At 43.1% G+C, this 22763-nt stretch overlaps 1 protein-coding gene across 4 annotated transcripts in view; it reads left to right on the top strand.

Moving 5' to 3' along the window:
- Positions 1-17847, top strand: part of Atf1 (activating transcription factor 1) — a 35702-nt gene extending 17855 nt beyond the window's left edge. For 2 of the 4 annotated variants that reach the window (XM_041642607.1, XM_041642608.1), the window contains 5 exons: positions 1649-1749; positions 10938-11068; positions 12651-12830; positions 12910-13069; positions 16524-17847. In XM_041642607.1, coding sequence (XP_041498541.1) covers positions 1649-1749; positions 10938-11068; positions 12651-12830; positions 12910-13069; positions 16524-16668 — 717 coding nt within the window. In that variant the 3' untranslated portion in view covers positions 16669-17847. Of the gene's footprint in view, positions 1-1648; positions 1750-8234; positions 8460-10937; positions 11069-12650; positions 12831-12909; positions 13070-16523 lie in introns of all 4 variants that reach the window. The other 2 variants (XM_041642609.1, XM_041642610.1) reach the window with 2 other exon arrangements.
- The last annotated feature ends 4916 nt before the right edge of the window (positions 17848-22763 follow it).

Raw genomic sequence — 22763 nt, 5'->3', positions numbered from 1 at the left:
ATCAGTGAAAGCACTGTTAGTGGAGGGCCACTTGTTCCTTTTTCGTGTCAGATGCACATTAGTTGTGAACTCTGCAGAACTCTGAGGGTTTGCTTTCTTTTTTGAGACAGGGTGTCACTGTTTAGTCCTGACTGGCCTCAAAACATGGTCTTCCAGCTTCCTGAGCTCCGGGGTCACCGTAATGAGCTGCCATATCAGGCTGGAACTCATTCATTGAAGACGATGATTAAAATGTGCAGCAAGCTTTCCCACACTAGCATGGCCTCTGTGATAGTGAAGGGAAGGATTTGGATTGAGGCTAGCTGTGCAGAGGGCTGGCTTCCAGAGCCTGTTTGCATTGTTTTATGTTTGATCTTGAAAAACAAACAAACAAACAAAAAATGAAGCCAGGTATCCTAATCCAGTTTTAGGCAAATGTTTGGTTTTTAGTTCATTTGAAGAGTTAAAAATGGCTGAGCTGTGGTGGCACACCTTTAATCCAGCCCGCTTTACAGAGTGAGCTCCAGTACAACAAGAGCTACATAGAGAAACATCTCTACTTAAAGCTTGGTTTCAAAATGTTCAAGAATAGTTAATGTTTACTGTGTATCTGCCACACATATTGGTTCATTTAATCATGAGATGAGACAACGCTGATGCCGACCGCTACAGTTCTTGAAATACCTACCCCCACCATCTCTTCCTCCAAAACTGGCCGGGCCTTCGCTGGTTTCCCAGGGCAGCTCACTCCCTTGTCTGGTTTCTATCTCCTCCTACTCTTACCAGTCTACTAATGGTAAAGGATTCTTGAGTTAAGTGTGATTGCCTGTTTTAATTTTATGGCTTTAAGGACTCCAAAAAGCTTTGCCTTTCCAGTTGTAAGTATTTACTCTTACTATCTTAAATTATGTGTACTTGTGAGTACCTGCACATATGTGCAGGTGCCTGTGGAGGCCAGAGGTATCAGTCCTTCCAAGGCAGCATGGCATGGCTGCTAGGAATTGACCTCCGTCTTCTGGAAGAACAGAACAGCTCATAATCACTGAACCATCTCAATTCCCAGCCTCCCACACGCATCCATCTAGCACAGACCTTGATCCAGCAGTCTCCTTAGGACAGTTATCTACAGGCAAAGTACATGTCTAAATATGGTGCAGGGTGCGATCAGAAGTAGGTTTATTTTTAACCAGCAGAATATCATTTAAAGGTTTATTTACATATGTATTTTATTTATGAGTGCTTTGTCTACATGCTGGGAATTGAACTTCAAACCTCTAGAAGAGCAGCCAGTGTTCCTAACGGCTGAACCATCTTTCCAGTTCCCAGCTAGTATCATTTTATTTGCGACATAAGCTTTATTGTTAGCCCTGTACTGTATTGTATGTTCTGATTTCTTTTCTTTCTTGGTTTCTTAGGACAGGGTTTCTCTGTCCTAGAACTTGCTCAATGGACCCACCTGCCTGTGCCTCCTGAGTGTTGGGATTAGAGGTGGCACCTTGCCCAGTCTAAGTGTTTGTTCAGTTGCTGTCCTTCCCCTTTCCTCCTTTTAGATCTTAGGAGTGATGTGCAGTGAATTTGGGTGACGGAAGACAGATCATTTTGAAAGTAACAACTTCATTCTTTGCCCATCTGTATTCTTCAGCATATTAAAATCAGTTCTGATTTTTAGGTATCATCTTTATCAGAAAGTGAGGAGTCTCAGGACTCATCTGACAGCATAGGCTCCTCACAGAAAGCTCACGGGATCCTGGCCCGGCGACCATCGTACAGGTTGGTACTTTGTTTTCAAATGTGTTCAGATAGTTAGTTCTGTGAAATCTAAAGAGGGCAAGCATGGTTAGGCAAAGTCACGATCTTAAGAGAAGTAGGTTGGAGCCTGACGTGGTGGTGCACACCTTTAATCCCAGCACTTGGGAGGTCTGCAAGTAGTACAACCAGCTGACAGAAAGCCTTTGGGGTTAGGTGTCTGTAGTTTTATATGGATAGTAGTAGGGATATATTTCGAGTAAATGAATTTATTACAAGTTCATGGTCGAATTGACCAACAATAGAGGCTGTGTGGTAAGAGGACTCAGAGACAGTATGACAGAGTACGTAAACAGTGTAGTAAGATTTCAGGAGGTGTGAGAGAAGTATGTGAAATGTCCGATGTGAGTGAGAAGACACGAGACACAAACCCACTTAGGAGTTTATTAGAGGAGGAAGGTGCTTACAGGCCTGAGGAAACAGTGTATGGAGAGGGAGGGGGGGAGGGAGGTGCGTGCGTCCAGCTTTTAAAGGCTGCCTGGCACATGCGTACAGGGGGAAGATGTGCCTACATCACACACTGAGAATGGTGGACCCCCCCCCACGCCTTGCATGTGCACACAGAGGGTTTGCGTGAGTGTTCACACACTGGCGCAGGTGACAGGCCACCCACGCATGCGCTCAAGGGTTTAGTTGAGTCGCACGTGGGTCACACAGGCCCTTTGTTCCCAAGGGTCCACCCACACGTGCCTGCCTTTAGGACCCAAAAATGCAGCCTTATGGGTGGCTGAATAATTACAGTATGTGTAGGGTCAATCTATATAGTATAAATAGACAAGAATCCCTAAGATTGTATATCTGAAGCGCCATGCCTAATTGAGATAACCAGCTTTATTAATTCCTTAAATTAATTTCCTTACATAGAAAAGATTGATTTGGCTCAGTCTTACTGGTTTTGACTCATGATTGGCTCCATTGTTTTGGAGCCTGTCACGGTTAGAAGCACAGATAAGAACTTGATAGTGCATAGGCAGCAAAGGCAGATGGGTCCCAGCACCCTCCCTATTCGAGAACACATTCCCTGCCACTTGGCCCACTGTCTCAGCAAAGCACAAATTCATCATCAAACTTTTAACACGTGATACTTCAGAGGACACTTCCCCAAAACAAAGTGACAAATTGGGTGGTAGGGAAAATTGTTAAGAATGTAATTAAAAACTATAAAAAGCTAAAGTCATGAAATTACCAGGGATTCCATGTCTGATTTAAATCAAAAAAGACATCAAGAGGAATTAAACCCTAACACTAGAACAGGAGACTGGGAAGACCTTGAAAATAAAGAAAACTGAGAAAGATAGTCCTGCAGTCTACTGGGAAATCAAAAACAAGCATTACAGCAGTTAGGTGTGACTGAAGAATTGGGTAGTTGGAGGTAAAGGAAAGCTGAGTAGATTACCTAGGATGAGCACAGAAAGTAAATAGGAGTGAGGAGGCAGGTGATAGACTTGCAAGGCGCAACCTACGGCTATCTAACTTACTCGCAAAGAAGACAATGGGCACTTGTAGCTACTCTTAGTTGAGGATGGGTTTCTACAGCCTGGGCTATTAGCTTCAGAAAGCCAGATCCCAGAGGGGAAATGCATGCAGAGTCTTCAGGAGAGAAAATTGGAGAATACCAAATTTAAACATGATTTTGTTTCTCTAGGCTGGCAAACATGCTAGGCAAGCTATCACTGAGCTGTGTTCCCAGCCCAGATAAATGTTTGATCTTAAAAAGCTTCTAAAAAGAGAAAGATTAGAGAGGAATGACCATTAAGCTAATAAACAACAGGCATTTTGAACAGCATCATTAAACAGTAATGGGCTAATGTCTACCTTTTGGCCTAGAATTCTGTACTCGGGGATGTAGTCCAGTGGGTTGCATCTTGCTTACACGTGCCTGAGTTTGTCCTTGTGCTACCTCAAAGATGAGTGTTTCCTTACTTGTTACTGTTGGCTTCTTAGAACACTACCTGTGACTCATTTGGTAGCTTGGTAACACAATAGGGAACTGGAAATGTTTGTCAAAGGTAGATGGTCACTTACCTATATGTGCAAGGCCCTGGGTTTGGTTCCTAATACCACAGGAAGGAATTGGAAGGAGGGAAATTATGGAGACACTCCAGGCAGGAATTTTATATTGATTCCTGTCGACCAATCTCAAACTCTTAAAAGTAGTCACTAAAAGAACCAAAAGGTTGGATCTTTAAACTTGCACAGAACTTCTTGAATCAAATACTTTCTTGCACCCACTTCAGTAAGCAGAAAACCACCTGCGTAGAAGTATAAATGGTGAAACCATGAGGGGCGGTGGTAGTGCACTTTTAATCCCAGCACTAGGGAGGCAGAGGCAGAGGCAGGCAGATCTCTGTGAGTTCGAGACCAGCCTGGTCTACTGAGCTAGTTCCAGGACAGCCAGGACTGTTGAACAGAGAAACCCTGTCTTGAAGGGGGGGGGGGGACAAAAAGGTGGGGGGGACCAGATGGAGGATGGAAGCATGAAGAGCAAGTCCGGAGTACCTGACTGCCTTATGTGCTGTAGGAAGGGACTCGACTGGGTTTTGTTCACTAAGCTGAGCCCTGAAGGAGCCTAGAATCTGAGAAGCTTCCCAAGGTAAGACTTGTAGCTGTCCGTAGATTACTCAAAGATGAATACAACTGAGAATTCTAAAATATACATGGAGGTGAACTACCTGAAAAATCAGAAAAGGAACTTGTGACGGTTGTCATCCAACCTTGCACACACACATACACACACACACACACACACACACACACACACACAATAAATAAATAAATCCGTAAATGACAAAGAATCCACAGAAAAAAATACTTGGCAGAAAAACTTTATGATATTCACCACCCAAAGCCTAGAAATTGCTTCATAAGCACATGTGGACTTGGAACTGAAGGATGCACAGGAGAAGCTGTGGCTCAGATCCTAGCTGCTGTCCTCGGGATAGATCCAATCAGCACTGCAGAAGCTCTGAGAATTAAATTAATACTGGAACCACAGTAGACAGCTGGCTGATCAGAACTTGTAGCTTGGACATAACTAGATTGATAATAACCTAAAACAGTAAGAAATTCTCTTTAAGGATTCGGACAAGACTCAGAAGTTGATAAAAGAATACCGAAAATGTCGAAATCACTTAGCATATAACCTGAAAACGTCCTTCCTTGGGTTTGCAGGGGAGGGCTGTCTGCAGATTCGAATACCTAGATATGGAATACCTAGATATTAATACCTAGATGATGGAATTATGTGGTAGAAACTTAGGACTGTTAACAAAAATGTTCTAGCAAGTAAAGAGTTAGTCCTCCAGAAATAAATGGAGACAGACCCTCTGGGCAGACTTAAAGAGAAATGTAACAGAAGTAGAACTCATGTGTTCAATAGGAGAATGGGGTGAAAAGAAAAAAAATTCATCAATTTTGGAGAATAGTGAAAAGAGGCAGGAAGGTTCTCTGGTACCCATGAGATATAAGGCTACTTAGCACTGGGGGCAGAAGAAGGGTGTGGCATTGAGAAGGGAGCATACACCCTAACGTTGAAGTGTAGTGACGGCTGCACACCCCTGAGCATAGACACACTGCAAATGGACTAACTGCATGGTAGTTGAATTATCTTCAAACCTCTTATTTTAAAAGGCAAAGATGATTAGAACAGATTAATAAGAGACTCACTTCATATATAGTGCTGTACCTGGGCTAAAGTTGGATAGCTGAAGACAAAGGCAAACTCTTAATACAGAGACTGGGATGACTACATCAGTATCACAAAGGAATATCAGAAATACAGAGGTGCAACTTGAGAATATTTAGGAGGATAGAGCAATCCAGATGTGTATGAATGTTAGAGAAGAACTTCACAGTATATGTGTCAAAGCTAACAATTGAAAAGTGACTCGGAGGGCTGGAGAGATGGCTCAGAGGTTAAGAGCGTTGCCTGCTCTTCCAAAGGTCCTGAGTTCAATTCCCAGCAACCACATGGTGGCTCACAGCCATCTGTAATGAGGTCTGGTGCCCTCTTCTGGCCTTCGGGCATACACACAGACAGAATATTGTATACATAATAAATAAATATTTAAAAAAAAGTGACTCGGAAAAGCAGCTTGATATTAAAGTTAACATTAGCAACCAGCAAGATCAAATGGTTTTGGGAGACATCACCAAACAACTGTTCAAAGCACATTCATGTACCACACTGAGTGTGGTAGCTCATCCCTGTAAACCTAGGCTTGCAAAGCTGAAGCAGGAGGATTACTTCTGAATTTGAGGCCAGCCTATACTACAGAGTTTCAGGCCAACCTGATGTATAGAGTAAGACCTTGTTTCAAAGACAAAAGTGCTATGTCTGGTGACATAGGAAGGTAGAGTTCTTGACGTCATCCTGTTCTGCACAGCTACAGATCAATCAGGGTAAGGCTCTGTTTCAGAGGAAGAAAAAAGGAAATGACACATCTGGGTTACTGGCAAACCTAACTTTTTTTTTTTTTTTTTTACCTTTTAGCAGATTCAACATGTATTTATTTATTAAGGAAAAGAGTGCTTTCAAAAAAAGATTTCAAGAGAGGAGTGCCCCTAGCAGTCTAAAAGAACTGAAATCATGTATGCTCTCCTAGAATTAGACTAGAAACCAATGATAGAAATGTAATGGAAAATATCCAAATAATTGGAAATTAAACTAAGAAACCATTCATTTGCCAAGCAAAGTTTTTTTTTTTTTTTTTTTTTTTAAAGATTTATTTATTATGTATACAACATACGCCTTGATGTATGCCCGCATGCCAGAGAAGGGCGCCAGACCTCAGTACAGATGGTTGTGAGCCACCATGTGGTTGCTGGGAATTGAACTCAGGACCTCTGGAAGGGCAGCCAGTGCTCTTAACCTCTGAGCCATCTCTCCAGCCCCCAAGCAAAGTTTTTTCGGTTTTTCGAGACAGGGTTTCTCTATGTAGCCCTGTGTAGGCGGAGTTTTTCACCTAGACAACTGGCTCCCCAATAAACACACAGAGACTTCTTACTGATTATAAATGCTTGACTAATAGCCTAGACTTTTTACTCACCAGCTCTTACAACTTAAGTGAACCATTTCTACTAATTTACGTGCTACCACATGGCTTATGGCTGGTTAGCTCATTTTCTACAAGACCTGCTTCCTCTGCATCTGGCTGGCAGCTCTGCCTTTCTTCCCAGCATTCTCTCAGTCTCACTCACCTGCCTCATCTCTTCCTGCCTAGGTAGTGGCCATTGGCCCTTTATTAAACCAGTGAGAAAAACACATCTTCACAGTGTACAAAAGGATTATTCCACAGCACCCAGACTGGCCTCGTGGGTGCTAGAATAAAGGTGTGCACCAGCACTGCCTGACTACAGACAGGAAGTCTTGAAGTCAGAATTCTGTTGTTACTGTTTTTTGAGACGTGATCTCTTCGTTTAGCTCTGACTGGTCTAGAACTTGGAGCAATCCTCCTGATGGAGCCACTGGGGTGCTAAGATTAAAAGTGAGCTGGGCTACCATGCCCAGCTTGCATTTTAGTTTTCATCAATTAAAAGTACTTTTTAATGCTAAGAATATACTTCGGTTGGTAGAATGCTTGCCTGTTATACTTATTTCCCAACACTGCATAAACCACACAGTAGTCTCAGCACTTGAGAGGCAGAAGATCAGAAGGTCTTGGTCTGACTAGCATGACTCAACAGGTAAAGTGACCTGTTTCCAAGCCTGCTAACCTTAGTTCAGCCCCTCGGACCTTTGTTGTGAGAAAGGAACCCATTGCCCTCTGGCGCGCGCGCGCGCGCACACACACACACACACATATAAACTCTAATAAAAATGCTTTCTAGAGCCAGACTGCTGGCACACGTTTCTAATCTGAGCTCTTAAGAGGAGACAGGAAGATGAGGAGTTAAAGATCATCCTTAGCTAGGAAGAGAGTTCTGTACTAAACGAGATTGTCTAGGGTTTTGTCTGCAAAATACCAAATTTTGTGGGATGTAACTCAAAACATCAATTACTGGAAGATGGACAGCATTAAAGCCACCTGGCTAGGGTATATAACTTTAATCTCGGCACTTGAGAGGCAGAGGAATTCTGAGTTGGAAGGCAACCTTCCAGCTGGTGAGTTCCAGTACAGCAGGTGCTGTGTAGAAAAGACCCTGTCTCAGGATACCAAGATAAGGGAGTATTCAGCGTGTTATGATCAAAATGAAGTTCAGTCCCTTCATGACTTTCTGACCTAAGCAAGAACCACAAAGAGCATTTCAAAACACCGTTTCACATTCAGAGGAAGGTTATGTCTTCCCCTCTTTCCAAAAACCTGAGACAGAAGTACAGCGGTTAATCTGTGCCCATTCAAGAGGATGATGAAGTTCAGGTTGTCTGAGGACACTACAAAGGCCAGCAGATTGGCAAAGTCGTCCAAGTGTACAGGAAGAAATGCATCATCTATATTGATTTATTGCAGTGAGAAAAGGCTGTTGACACAAGTGTCCGTGTGGGCATCCACCCCAGCAAGGCTATCACCAGCTGGACCATGACTACAAAAAGATCCCGAAAAGTGAAGTCAAGTCTCCGCATGTAGGAGAGGAGAAGGGCAAATACAAGGAAGACATGATTGTGACAATGCAGGAGAGAGCCATCAGCCCCTGGGTCGTCCTCTGATGGCCACATGTACACCATGCAATTCAGAGTTCGTATTATTTTCAGTGTTAAACTATTAAATATTTAGAACATTAGTAAACATTAGAATATAACATAAGCCGTCTATGCACCGTATACCAGGTAACATTATAACATACTGCTTCAGGTTGGTACCTTTTCTGCAGAGTGCTCTTCCCTAAGCTAGTGTGTGCCATTCCCGTGTGTAGTCTCTTAGGTTTTTGACAGGAGTTAATATTCTTCCCAACGTAACCTTGATAACCTTGGAGAGCCCGTGGGAATGCAGTTTCTGAGTTTTTATGGTAGTAGGTCTACTCTTGTTTCTGAGTACTGTGGGCTTTTCTTCCACTACAGATGATTTGAAGTTGAAAAGGCCACTTCAACTTCCTAAGTGAAGGACACTTGAGGACAGAACCTTCTTTCCTGGAGAGAAGGAAGTAGTACAGCTATACAGAGCCTTTGCACCTAGAGAGGTGCTCTCTGTTCTTTGTTCAGTGTGTAACCAACACAGCGTAACAGACCTCGAGTACATCACTGTAATGAGAAATGCTAAGCATAAGAATTCCTTAATCCCCTAGGACCTCTTTTGTTTGTTTGTTTGGTATGGTTTTTCAAGACAAGTTTTCTCTGTAACAGCTCTGGCTGTCCTAGGACTTGCTCTGTACACCAACTGGCCTCTAACTCACAGAGATCTGCCTGCCTCTGCCTCCTTAGTGCTGAGGTGAATGATGTGTGCCACTTTTTTTTTTTTTAATGTGCATTGGTGTTCTGCCTGCATGTATGTCTGTGTGAGGATGTCAGATCCCCTGGAACTGGGGTTATAGACAGTTGTGAGCTGCTTTGTAGGTGCTGTGAATTGAACCAGGTTCTTTGGAAGATTCGCCAGTGCTCTTAACCACTGAACCACCTCCCCGCAAGACTTCTTAACACTGGCTTGGGGCTCAACTAGGGTCGTGCTGTTTATTTTTTAATTTTTGGGGGGTTAATCTTACTATGTATCTCTGACTGACCTGGGACTCACAGATCTGCCTGCCTCTGCCTTTGGGATTAAAAGTGTGTACCACTGAGCTCAACTTGATTATTGTATTTTTTAAAAATTCAACAGTTATTTATTGAGCCCAACACACCCAGCTTTATATGTGCTCATGCACTTAAAAAATGAAAAGAAAAGGAGGCTGGAGAGTGGTGGCACATGCCTTTAGCCCCAGTGCTTGGATTGCTTAGAGAGGGATCTCTTGAGTTCGAGGCCAACCTGGAACAGAGTGAGTTCCAGAACAGGCAGGGGTACACAGAATTCTCGCATAAGGAACACTGCCCTCGTCAGGCCAGTTCCTTATCTGGATGAGTAGGGAAGCTGCTTGATTTCCTTGCTTGTAAGTCACTCACTTGTAGTTTTCTAGGAGTCCCACGTGCTGTTCCTGTGTTGGGCTCTTGTTTACCAGGACAAGTCTGGGAAGGTCTCCCTTTGTTCTCTCCTTTTGGAGTGTCTGCTGGCAGCTGTCTTTGTAGATCTGGGATAAGACTAGCTTAGTAGGGTTGAATCAGACCCGCTTTTCCTTTCTCTGGGACCCTGCCCCTTGATTCCCACTTCTCTCTCAAAGCAGGCTTCTCCTGGCAGTGTCAGCTACAGCAAACTGCTTCACAACAATGAGGCACAATTCCTTTCCTGTTGAGCTTGGAAATCTGGGGGGAAGGGGGTATTGCCATGTGGACTAAGCTGAGGTGAGTGCTGGAGCAGAGGTCTGTCCCATCCAGACAGTTGAACCTTAGGTAAAACTCTAGAATTCCTGAGTCAAGGTCATAGGAAAAAGAGTTTCTGAGTTTTAGAGCCATTCTTAGCAACAGCTCTTAGAAAGACTGCATTGTGGTGACTCAGACTCCGCTCTTTTTTTTTTTTTTTTTTTTTTTTTTTTTTTTTTGGTTTTTCGAGACAGGGTTTCTCTGTGGTTTTGGAGCCTGTCCTGGAACTAGCTCTTGTAGACCAGGCTGGTCTCGAACTCACAGAGATCCGCCTGCCTCTGCCTCCCGAGTGCTGGGATTAAAGGCGTGCGCCACCACCGCCCGGCCAGACTCCGCTCTTTTGTGACTCTGGGATCTGTGTCAGCAGCTGGCTGCGTCTAAAGACTTCATGCTCTCCAGGAGCTCCCTGGAGAATTCAAATGCGGTGGTTTGATAAAGCACACTGAGCTGATTTGTGGCTGGCTTCTGCTTTTGGTTAATTTCTTTTTTGTCTTTGAGATAGGTCCATTACTATGTGGCCCTTACTCATTTTAAATTCCTGATTCAAGTAATCCTCCTGCCTCAGCCTGCCAAACTGAAACAGAGGGCATACACTACCACACCTGATTACACCTGCGCTTGTAATCTGAACAGGTGTGGTGGCTCCTCCTGTTAGGCCAGCACTTGGGAAACTGTGTCAGGTGGGAGGGTCTCAAGTTTGATGCTACGCAGTCACGAAGAAAGTGTCTTCGTAAGGCACTGTCATTAACAGAGTTCTCTTCTTTTACAGAAAAATATTGAAAGACCTTTCTTCTGAAGATACACGGGGAAGAAAAGGAGACGGAGAAAATCCAGGCATTTCTGCTGTTACTTCTATGTCTGTTCCAACCCCCGTCTATCAGACCAGCAGTGGACAGTACAGTATGTATAGGAGTCGTTCCCGTATATATGCAGGCGCAGAGGACAGTACAGTGTGTACTTAAGAGAGCAGGAACATAGTATAATTCAGTGACAATGTCTGAGGTCTAAATTATGGTCCGCAGGTGGCAGGCATTCTGATGGCTGTTTCACTCGGTAGTAAATGAATATGTTACATTCTTTACCTTCTATTGTTGCTTGGTTGATTTTGATTTTTTTTTTTTCTTAACTGTTCTGGAACTCCCTCTGTAGGCCAGGCTGCCTTGAACTCAGAGATCTGCCTCTGCCTCCTAAGTGCTGGGATTAAAGGTGTGTGCCACCAAAGACAATGTAATTTTTTTTAACGTTTTAGTTAGTGTGTGTGCATAGGATGTGCGAAAATATCAGATGAACTCAGATCCTCAGGCAAACAACCTTTACTCACTAAGCCATTTCCCTAATCTTTAAAATATAATTTTGTTTGTTTGTTTATTTGTTTGTTTTGGTTCAGTTTGGTTTTTTGAGACAGGGTTTCTTTGTGCAGCTTTGGAACCTGTCCTGGAACTGGCTCTGTAAGACCAGGCTGGCCTTGAACTCACAGAGATCCACCTGCCTCTGCCTCCCAAGTGCTGGGATTAAAGGCATGTGCCACCACTGCCAGCCAAATGTAATATTCTTAATTCTCCCATTTTTTAAAAAATACCTATGCTAGCCTGTCTGGTCTTAAACTCTTGGTTGTACCTCCTAGGTGCTAGGATTATAGGTATGTGACCATGCCCATGTTCAGATAAAGCCCTAACATGTTTGTATTTCTTTGCCTTCACCCCCAAGGGGAAAGTTAGCCATTAGAACAAGCATAGTGATATAACATATGCCTTCTTGGCTCAATAGAGTCTGAGCACAGCCTAGACTACATGAGATAAGTATTTTAAAAAAGAAATAGTCGGGCTGGAAAGATGGCTCAGAGGTTAAGGGCGCTGGTGGCTCTTTCAGAGGTCCTGAGTTCAATTCCCAGTAACCACATCATGGCTCACAACCATCTGTAATGAGATCCGGCACCCTCTTCTGTCGTGTAGGCATACCTACAGACAGAGCACTGTATACATAATAAATCTTTAAAAAAAGAAAAAAGAAATAGTCATTAGCCATTGGATCTCTCATTAATGCCTCAGAAATTTCTTTGACAACATTAGCAATTAATGTGAAATGTCCATAAATTTCAAATTTTATGATTCATTGTGTATTAGCTTGAGACTAAATCTTGGGTAGTATGTCTAAACTTTATAAAGACATTGCTATTCTCAAGAGTGGTCAGTGATTTTGCCAAGTAGAATTACACTCAAACCTATTTTTTATCTATCTATCCATCCATCCACCCATCTGTGTATGTTGGTTTTTCAAGACAGGGTTTTTCTGTTTAGCCCTGGCTATCCTGGAACTGGACCAGGCTGGCCTCAAATTCAAAAGAGATCGCCTGCATCTGCCGGGATTAAAGGCGTGTGTCACCACACCTTGCCTTCAAACTTACTTAAATGTTCCTTTTTTATGCCTTTCTTTGAATTTGTATTATATAGCCTTATAACTATTTTTTTCTCTTTGGTTTAAGTTGCCATTGCCCCAAATGGAGCCTTACAGTTGACCAGTCCAGGAGCAGATGGAGTTCAGGGACTGCAGACATTAACTATGACAAATTCCAGCAATGCTCAACAAGGTACAATCCTTCAGTATGCACAGACTTCTGATGGACAGCAAATACTTGTCCCCAGCAACCAAGTGGTTGTGCAGAGTAAGTGTGCTCCTTATCTACAGACATGTCCAGTCCTTTCTGAGGCAGTGATGAGTAACTCACCTCTTTGGCCCTGCAGCTGCATCAGGAGATATGCAGACCTATCAGATCCGTACTACACCGTCTGCTACTTCTCTGCCACAGACTGTGGTGATGACTTCTCCTGTGACCCTTACATCTCAGGCAACAAAGACAGATGACCCCCAGCTGAAAAGGGAAATACGGCTGATGAAAAACAGGTGGGAATAATGAGTTGTGCATAGCTCAGTCACACCTCACCTGGTTAGGTGATTAGAAAGGAGGTTTGGCTCGGCTTTATTTTACCATATGCTAGGAAATATCGGGTTCATTCCCAGTGCATCAGTGAGCTCATGTGTAAGTCTCTACTAAATAGCCTATCACCAGAGTTGAGTATTACTGTAGCCTCTGAAATCACATTGTTTAGTGACAGGACAGATGGTTCGGTGATTAAGAGCACTGGCTACTCTTCCAGAAAACCCAGATTCAATTCCCAGCACCCACATGTTAGCTTAAAACTCCAATTCTAGGGGACCTTAAATCTGATGTAGCCTATTTGGGCATTGCACACATGTGATATACAGACATACACACAAGCAAAGCACCTATATACATAAAATAAGAATATATTTTACAAATTGAAGAAGCATTGCTAGGCAAAGCTTTTTGAACAGCATCTCCTGTTAGGCACACCCTAGAGGTTCTGGGCACGGTCCCACAACAGGAGCACAGAAATGCCACAGTAAGCAAGCCTTGCCAGGTACAACAGTCCGTGTGTGCTGTACTTGAGCCATCGATTGCACTGAAAAGATAAGATACATATTGTAATCTGCAATGGTCACATCTTGCTAAACAGTACCAGCACCATCGGAGCTTTTATTTACTTATGTATACAATGTTCTGTCTGCGTGTATGCCTGCAGGCCAGTAGAGGGCACCAGATCTCATTACAGATGGTTGTGAGCCACCATGTGGTTGCTGGGAATTGAACTCAGGACCTTTGGAAAAGCAGGCAATGCTCTTAACTGCTGAGCCATCTCTCCAGCCCCTCATCTGAGCTTTTTTAAGGTGTAGTGGCGGCGGCAGCCCCCTCCTCCTCCTCCATGGGTTGTTAGTGGCTGCTGTTGATGGTGCTGCTGTTTGCTGAAAGCTAGTGTGGACAGCAGTGAAATTTGCCGCATGGGTGACATTTCCTTTCTCTTAAGTTCTCTGAACCATGTTATGCTGGTGGCAGCATTTTACCCAGAGCAGGGTATTTTCCAAAATACCCTCAATCTCTGCCTCCACCCTATGTAAAGCTAAATCCATGTAGTATCTCTCTTTATGGCTGTTTGATCTGGTCACACCACAAAAACTTTCCTTGTTTGTAATGAGGCTGCTTCATCTTCTGGCTCCCGGACTCCCTGGAGTCATCCTTCCCGTGCAGTTTGGCTGGCTGGGAGGCTTGCTCTGGCCTGACTTAGCTTTCATCAGCCTCTCACCGAGCTGAGTCATTTGTAGCTTTTCACTTAAACATTTGAAGGCCACTGTCGGGTTATAGAAGAGGATTGACTTCATGCACATCCTGAATACTAGAGAGCTTCGAGGAGAAAGCCATTTGAACAGTCAGAACATACACTACATTTCCCAGAACTCACCATCTTGGGTGAGCAGTTTATGACTCCAGGCCACAGTTAAAATGCTAATATCAAGGGCTGGAGAGATGGCTCTGTGGTTAAGAGCACTGACTGCTCTTCTAGGAAGATCCTAAGTTCAATTCTCAGCAACTACATGACCTGACGTGACAGAACACTGTATACATAATAAAATTTTTTTATGGTAACATGAGGATCACAGATGAAGATGATTCAGTAGGTACGGGTTCTAGTCTGGAAGCCTAGTGGCCTGAAGTCAATCCTTGGGACCCACACAAAGATGGAAGGAAAGAGTCAGCTCCATAGTTGTCCTTTGACCCGAGTGTGTGTGCATGTGCATGCACATTCAGGCACTATGGCAATGTGTCACCTTCCATACACAGTTAAATTTTTTTAAAAGGTATTTTACGTCAACAATCACCATTAAACATTTACGTCCTTCTTAAATATACATATATATATATATATATATTTTATTTTTTTCCATTGCCTTGTATAGCACTGGCCCGTAGCCAACAATGGCTTTGATTGTGATCTTGCTCCCACTTTCTGAGTACCAGGAAGATCAGATCTCCAGCAAGTAGGGTCTTGTGTAGTGCTGAGGCTCAAGTCCAGGGCTTCGTACATGCCAGATAATCGCTCCACCAATTGAGCCATACCGTCATCCCCTTAAATAGATTTTAGTTATATTCACTTTAATATATCAGGCATGAAAACTTGCTTCTTTGAGAAAATGCATATCTAATGGTACTTTATGTACTGTGTTCAAGAGGAGTAAGAAAAGGTGCCAAGAAACTTGGAATGACAACAAAAGATCACAGATGGAGGAGTTGAAAGATTACAGTATGACTGGGCTTTTCAGCTACACACACAATCATAGGATAATATTTTTTAAGCAATAAAATTAGCATAAAATAATTATGTGGGTACATACAAGTTTAATTGAAAATAAAACATCTCTTTATTAAGAGGTGACAAGGATTACTATCCTTTACCTGTTTATGTCTCTATGAATGCGTTTGTTAGACAGATAAACAGATGATTGTTCTAGATGGTTCAAGGGATGACATAAGATACTTTATGTAACTAGAAGAAAACTGAGAAGCTCTTGTACCTATATATATGAAAAAATTTAAGCCGGGCAGTGGAGGCGCAAACCTTTAATCCCAGCACTTGGGAGGCAGAGGTAGGCGGATCTCTGTGAGTTCGAGGCCAGCCTGGTCTATAAGAGCTAGTTCTAGGACAGGTTCCAAAACCACAGAGAAAACCTGTCTGGAAAAAAAAAAAATGTAAACCATGTGTGTGGAGGAACCATGAATGATAGTACTTGGAAGTACTTGCACATTCCTGACCAGCCTCAAGTACATAATGAGTCTGTCTCTGAAAATGGGGCAAGGCTGGTGAGTGACATGTGTCTGACTGCTGCAGTCAAGATGCTGAGACAGGAGGCCAGGCTCCAGAGCGAGAACTTGTCCAGAAAAAGCACTAATTGGGAGCTGACTGGATGACAGAAGAGCAGTTGTCTGGTAGAGAGCTGACCAGGAGGGTGTGGGGGCTTCTAGGACAGTATGTGTGTTTGCCAGGACAGATAGAATTCTATACTCCACATCTGTGTATTGACACCTGGAATTCCAGCAAGGCTGAGGGTGTAGGCATCTAGACCATCCTTACCTAAAGAAAAAAAATTGTCTTTTTAAATTGTTCTCTGTGCCTGTGAAAGCCAGAGGTAGCTGATAGCCCCCCACCCCCAGGGAGTTACAGCTGCCCAGCATGGGTGTTGGAACTGAGCAAGTCTTTGGAAGAGCAGCAAGTGAGTCGCCTATCTCCTCCAACTCCATAGATGATATCTTAATTTTTCAAATGGTGCAGCATTGTGAAGAGGAGGGTGAGGCAGGAGGATAACAGATTTGAGGCCAGCTTGGGCTGCACAACAAGACCGTGTCGGGAAATAGTCTGGAAAAGATGACCAGGGAAGATTCCTTAGGTGTATTTTCCACGTGAAGGGTGTGGCATTTTCCTGATGTTTCCATGCTTGTGTTTAGGGAAGCTGCGCGAGAATGCCGCAGGAAGAAGAAGGAATACGTGAAATGCCTGGAGAACCGCGTTGCTGTTCTGGAAAACCAAAATAAAACTCTAATAGAAGAGCTGAAAACTTTGAAGGATCTTTATTCTCATAAAAGTGTTTGACTCTTTAAAGAGAAAGTATTTTTATGGACTTGCTTAAAAATTAGATTTCTTTTTAGTGGAGTTTTATAAATTCAAAGGTCAAAGAAGCTACTTTGTATTAGGTTTTTACAATGCAAAGGTGACGGGGTGAGTGGAGATGACCGTAACAAAGCTGCTGGTACAACTGGAAGCTCCGGGGGAAATGTACTCAAGGAAACGGACTTTGGCAATTTAATTTTAAATAACAGCCCAACCAAAAGTGGCAGATGCATTGATAAAGCAATCAGTTCCAAGTTTGTATTTCTGTTTCCTAAGATTGCCTTTTTGTGTGTGAGTTTGTGATTCCTACCAATAAATTCTAAATGACAAATGTAAAAGAAACCATAATACGTTACTAAGTATGTAAATTATGTGGTCTGATTGCTACTTGTCACAGTGTCGGGTGTGTTAAATGAGTTTTGACAGTTGGTTTTGTTGGACTTGAGGGTTTTTGAGAAGTGTTCTAACAGGCGCAGGGCACACTATCTGAGTGTGGTGATTTGTAACATTTTTATAAGAATGGAAAGAGAACTGTCTTGAAAATTTGACATTTTTAAATAGCTTATTTTTTGCTTCCGGTAAGGGCAATTTTTCACAAGGATATAATAATTTTTTTGATTCTCTAATCCTGTATGCAGTTGAAGAGCATTACTCTTTGTGCTTTAACAGAATGAAGTGTTTACAGAAGCCCTTAAAATATTTTAAATAACCTAAAGTTGCACGCCAAAGCTTCCCGAAAGTTTGTAATCATCTTCCGTAGGTTTGTCAGGTTCTAAAATAGTTATTGAGGCAATTCTACGTTGACCTATTTTGTAATGTAGCCAATGGTACCTTTATAAGAGAGTGACTGCCGATATATTTTTATAGTGAATCTTTATAAATTCTAATGTTGAGTTTTTAATGATTATTTTAAATGTTTATATAGTTTTAGTAAAAAAATTTGTATCTCAAATTATCATTTTTATATTATGAGAAGAGTAAAGTTTTCAATTGGCTGATATTTGAATTGTACTTTTTCTATGAAGTTTATCTAAAGTTGAAGCTGTGGTCAGGACACCAGTGTTTAACCTCTGTATTCTAATCTGTATACACTTTGAAACTGTTGTGTGCCTATATGGTATGTTTCATATTGTCTATGGAATTAAAAAAAACATTTGATAAAATTAAGTTTGCGGAATACAAAATACAGTGTTCAACATAACAAGTGCCAAGCCCACTGCCAGCCACTGTGCATGGCACTCGTGTGATGGACTTGTAGCCTAAGGTCCCAGTAGCTCTGCAGTCTGGTCTAGAGGTGCTTTGATTCAGCCAGAACCAGCTATGATAAGCTCAGGAAAGCTGTCTGCGGGTACATTAATCAACCGCCACTTCCTGTTGATCCTCCAAAGGGATTGTTCATTAGTAGAACTTGGCCACAAAGGCTATTTATTCCTTACTTTTTTTCCTTTCTTCAGCCTAAAGAACATGGGGTTTGTCAGGGTGGTCTAGCAGGGAGTAGTGTTTAGTTGGCAGGTTACTATCATTTCACACATGTGCTGGTGGAAATAATCGCTGCCTGCAGCTCCAGCTAAGCCCTGTCAGATTCTTTTAGACTGTACAAGCATCCTACCAATGAGGGAGAGTCCCAGCCCAGCAGGTCATTGTGTGGTGACTTCTGGGTTTCCTCTGGTGGCTGGAGCTAGAGGTGCGGCATGACTTAGAATTGGCCGTCAGTAGTGATGACGGCAGTAGCATGCGTTCCCGGGAAAAGTGTGCCTAAGCTCCGTCTGCAAGAGGCTTGATGGATAAAGAATGCCTTGTTAGTCAAGAGGGCACAGTCTTCAAAGGCATATCCAATCTAATCAGTAATACTGATTTGTTTGGTTTTGTTTTCTCAAGACAGGGTTTCTCTGTGTAGACCAGACTGGCCTTGAACTCCCAGAGGTCCCCCTGCCTCTACCTCCCAAGTGCTGGGATTAAAGGTGTGCATCATCACATCAGATCAGTAATACTGTTACAGATTTCTTTGTTTTTGGTTTTTGGTTTTGGTTTTTGAGACAGGGTTTCTCTGTGGGTTTGATTCCTGTCCTAGAACTAGCTCTTGTAGACCAGGCTGGTCTCGAACTCACAGAGATCCTCCTGCCTGAGTGCTGGGATTAAAGGCGTGCACCAACACCGCCCGGCTTGTTAAAGATTTCTTGTCTTTTTCACTATAAGTCACAGGGAAAGGCCAGTCTAGATTGCCCCTGTCCCCAGATCTTAGGGACTGGTATAGGAGAGGTTTAGGGCACATTATCCATTGTCCCTTTTCTCATTCTTAGAGGTAGACTGCCCTTTGACTAGTATAGTTTGTTGCAGTCATAATTATTAGAAATTAAATCTTTCCTGCCATTTCATGATTGAGGTCCTTTTTCTCCAAGTTGTTGGCATTTTATGTAATCATTTGCTGTCTTCAACTTAGCTTGTACCATATATAACATGTCATATAGAACATGTCATAGAACATGTAGCAACCTAAACAAGTCAGGGTGACTACATACATGTGTTCTCAAGAGTATTCCGTGTAGATGTATAGCACTCGACTAGTGAGGTCATGGTATGCCTTTTATATACAGTGGGCAGAAGACACCAGGAAAGTCCCCTTTCCACCCCTGTGGAACTCAAGCCCTTGAGGTTCTTGTTTGCTAGGTCACATCAGTGTAAGTGGCTGGGATTCAGACTTCTAAACCCGATGTGGTGCACACCTGTAATCTCAGCAGAAACCACGGGGCTGGAGCAGGAGCATCAAGAACACCTTTAACCCCAGTACTGGGGGTTGGGGGAAGGCAGAGGCAAGGTGATCTCTGGGAGTTTAAGGCCACCCCAGTCTACAGAGTAAATTCTGGGGCAGAGAAACCCTGCCTTTGGAGTGAGGGAGTTTGGGGCCAGCCTGTTTGAGGCAATGTCTCAAATAGATCAGTTTTACTTCCCACTCAGTAAACCCATGAACTCCATCAGTGTCAAAGGAGAAAACTAACTCCAAAAGTTGTCCAGTGACCGCCTGGGCGATATGGCATTCACTTGTATCCACACATCTTTTACACAGGTAGTAATACATTTATTAAAAAAAAATAGCAATCTGGAAACACTGTCTTGTAGCTCCATCATGAGGGTGCCTCATACAAAATATTTGATGAATTGAGTTCAAGCAGGCACAGAAAAATTTGATATTCTGCCCAGAATCACACAGTAAATAAGAAAATTAATGTTAAATTTTAGGTCTAGTCAACACTAAAATGTATGGTATTGGTCATGAGAATGTGTCCCTTATGGATTTTTTTTTTTTTTTTTTTTTTTGAGGCAAAGAAGTTTTCCCCCTCCTTTGGCTTAAAAATAGTTTAAAGCCCTGTTTAAACTGTCCACTAGAGGGCAACCTCCTTTAAACACAAGTTTGTAGAAAAGTCTGGCAAAGGGCTAACAAGATAACTCAGCTGGTGAAGGCACTTGCTGCCAGGCCTGATGCTCAGTCCCCATGTAGTGAAAGAAGAAAACGGCTTCACAATGCACTGTGGCATGCATGTACACACAGGAACACACATGGAAATGTCATAAAACAGCAAACTTTTGTACAACATCCAGGACAAATAACTTGGTTGTCTTGAGATCTGAAGGGAGAATGCACACGGGCCCCCCCCCACGATTCCTGTCCACTCCTGGTTTCCCTACAGGGAGGCAGCTGCTTGAATTCAGTGTGTGGTCACTACATGGATTCATAGGTATTCAGGCTGAGACGAGAGTCCTGTGGGTTCAGTAAGAACAAGGTCCTGTCTGAAAAACATACAGGAGGTTGAGAATGAAGGCAGGTGGTGGTTACTCATGCCTTTAATCCCAACCTGGTCTACAAAGTGAGTTCCAGGATAGCCAGAAAACCCAGTCTTGGGGGGGGAAAGGCTGAAAATGAAGCTCAGCTATGCTGGTCTAGGAGGTACAGTGCTCGGGGTTCAATTGCCAGCACCAATGAGCCAAGATGGTGGCTTTGTACAAGTTTGTACCCACATTCAGCTCCTAACTCCAGGGGAGCTCACACCTGGCCCTCTGAAGGCACCTATACTCAAGTGCACACACACATCTTTAAAAGTAAACATCTTTATTTTTAAAGAAAATCTTTAAAAGTAAACATCTTTATTTTTAAAGAAAATCTTTAAAAGTAAACATTGAAAAACAAAAAGCATGATTTAGTGGATTTTTTAGTTCATAAATGTTTTTCAACATTCTACCAGTCTAAAAATAAAAAGACAAATATGACAAAGTGCAGTGGAAGCCAGGAGCCGAGCCCCAGCTAGAGCACTTGCCCAGCATGCACAAGGCCTAGGGTGCGGTTCGCAGCACTAAAACTAAAGCAGTGCAATTCGTGTTTTGGACTAAAATTGAACATCAGGCTTGCAAACGATTCAGTGGGCAGAAGTGCTTGACCCAATAACCAGTTCCCACAATCCTCCTGGCGCATACACAGCTCCCCGCACTTACATCACGCACACGTGACTGTTTCTGAATTGAAATCAGGCTGCAGAGTAGGCTCAGTAGTTGACAGCATTTGCGCTTGCAAAGGACCCTTCTTCCGTTCTAGGCGCCCACATGGCAGTTCATAACATCCCCAGAACTCTAAACTCCATGACCAACGGGCCTAGGTGTGCTGCACAGACACAAACAGGAGAAACAGGTGGAGGAGTGCACGCCTTTAATCCCAGCGCTTGGAGGCAGAGACAGACAGACCTGTGACTTTAAAGCTAGGCTGGTCTGTGGTGGCATTTCATTTGTATTTTAATAAATAAAGATTGCCTGAAGATCAGAGAGTAAAGCAGCCCCACTGGTCAGCCTTTCAGACCAGGCAGTGGTAACACACACCTTTAATCCCAGCCTTAGGATTATAAAACAGGAGACAGCTCTCAGACACAGTCTCATTCTGAGATTCCTGGAGGCAGGATCGCCATTTCAGACTGAGGTAGAGGTAAGAGCCAGTGGCTGGCTGGCTTGCTTTTCTGACCTTCAGGTTGAACCCCAATTTCTCTCAGTTTTATTAATCACACATCACTGGTCTACATAACAAGTTCCAGGACAATTATGGCTACCTTTAAAAAAAATTAAAAACATAGACCGGACCAAATCATAAAGACTATCAGGTTGAAGTGGGAAGCAAAATTCTACTACATGTTTATAAATGCTAAATTTAAAATGTAAGGAAACGGCAAGACTGAGATGGAGCATTCCAAAAGCCAGTCAAATTCCAGCCCCAGAAAGCTGGAGTGGCTGTATATGTGTGTTGAAGAAAATAGACTGGACATCATCCTTGGTTCACAACTGCACTCTTGCTGCCGTGATGAATCATAATGAAGACATCTGTGTTTTCTGATGCTCAGCTGACTCCCGTGAAAGGGTTATTCGCCTCCCAAAGGGGTCGCAACCACAGCGTGAGAACTGCTAGTCTAGATCAAATACGGTTAATGCTTTTTCTCACCTTCCCGCCTTCTTGAGGACGGGGTAGCTCGTGCTACCACGCTCGGCCCACCTCTGACCTTGAGTTCACTAGAACAGGGTGAGGATACTAAAACGAAGAAATGTGATAAGAAAAAAAGGAAAAATTCTAGAGACAAAAGCAGGAAAATAGCAAAACAGATTTGAAGAATTAACAATCCCAGTTGATGCAGAACACAGCCCTTTGTGGGCAACACCATTTCCTGGGCAGGTAGGTATAGTCTAATAACAAAGCTAGCAAGGCCTAGGTCTGCAAGTGAGCCAGCAGCAAGCAGCATTCTTGCACGGTTTCTGCTGCCCTCTGTGCTGAGAGGTAGCGTCAAATAGACCAGCAGACTGGCCTTTGACTTCCTGCCCTGATGCCTCAGTGATGGACTGTAAACTACTGAGATGAGATAAGCCTTTTCCTTTAAATGGGTTGTGGTCGTGGTATTTGTACAGCAGCAGAATGGAGCTAGAATGGGCAACCTCATCTTACATCCGAAAAAGAAAAGCCAGGGTGAAGTTAGCATGCCAGGCAAACAGGATGTGTGCCAGCCTCAGACACCAACTGCGATTCAATGCAGAACACACAACACACAGCTCCT

The sequence above is a fragment of the Microtus oregoni genome, unplaced genomic scaffold (assembly GCF_018167655.1).
Source record: "Microtus oregoni isolate MIOR12 unplaced genomic scaffold, Mior012 000077F_ref0000221, whole genome shotgun sequence".
Classification (NCBI taxonomy): Eukaryota; Metazoa; Chordata; class Mammalia; order Rodentia; family Cricetidae; genus Microtus; species Microtus oregoni.
This window is presented reverse-complemented; position numbering and strand designations above follow the sequence as displayed.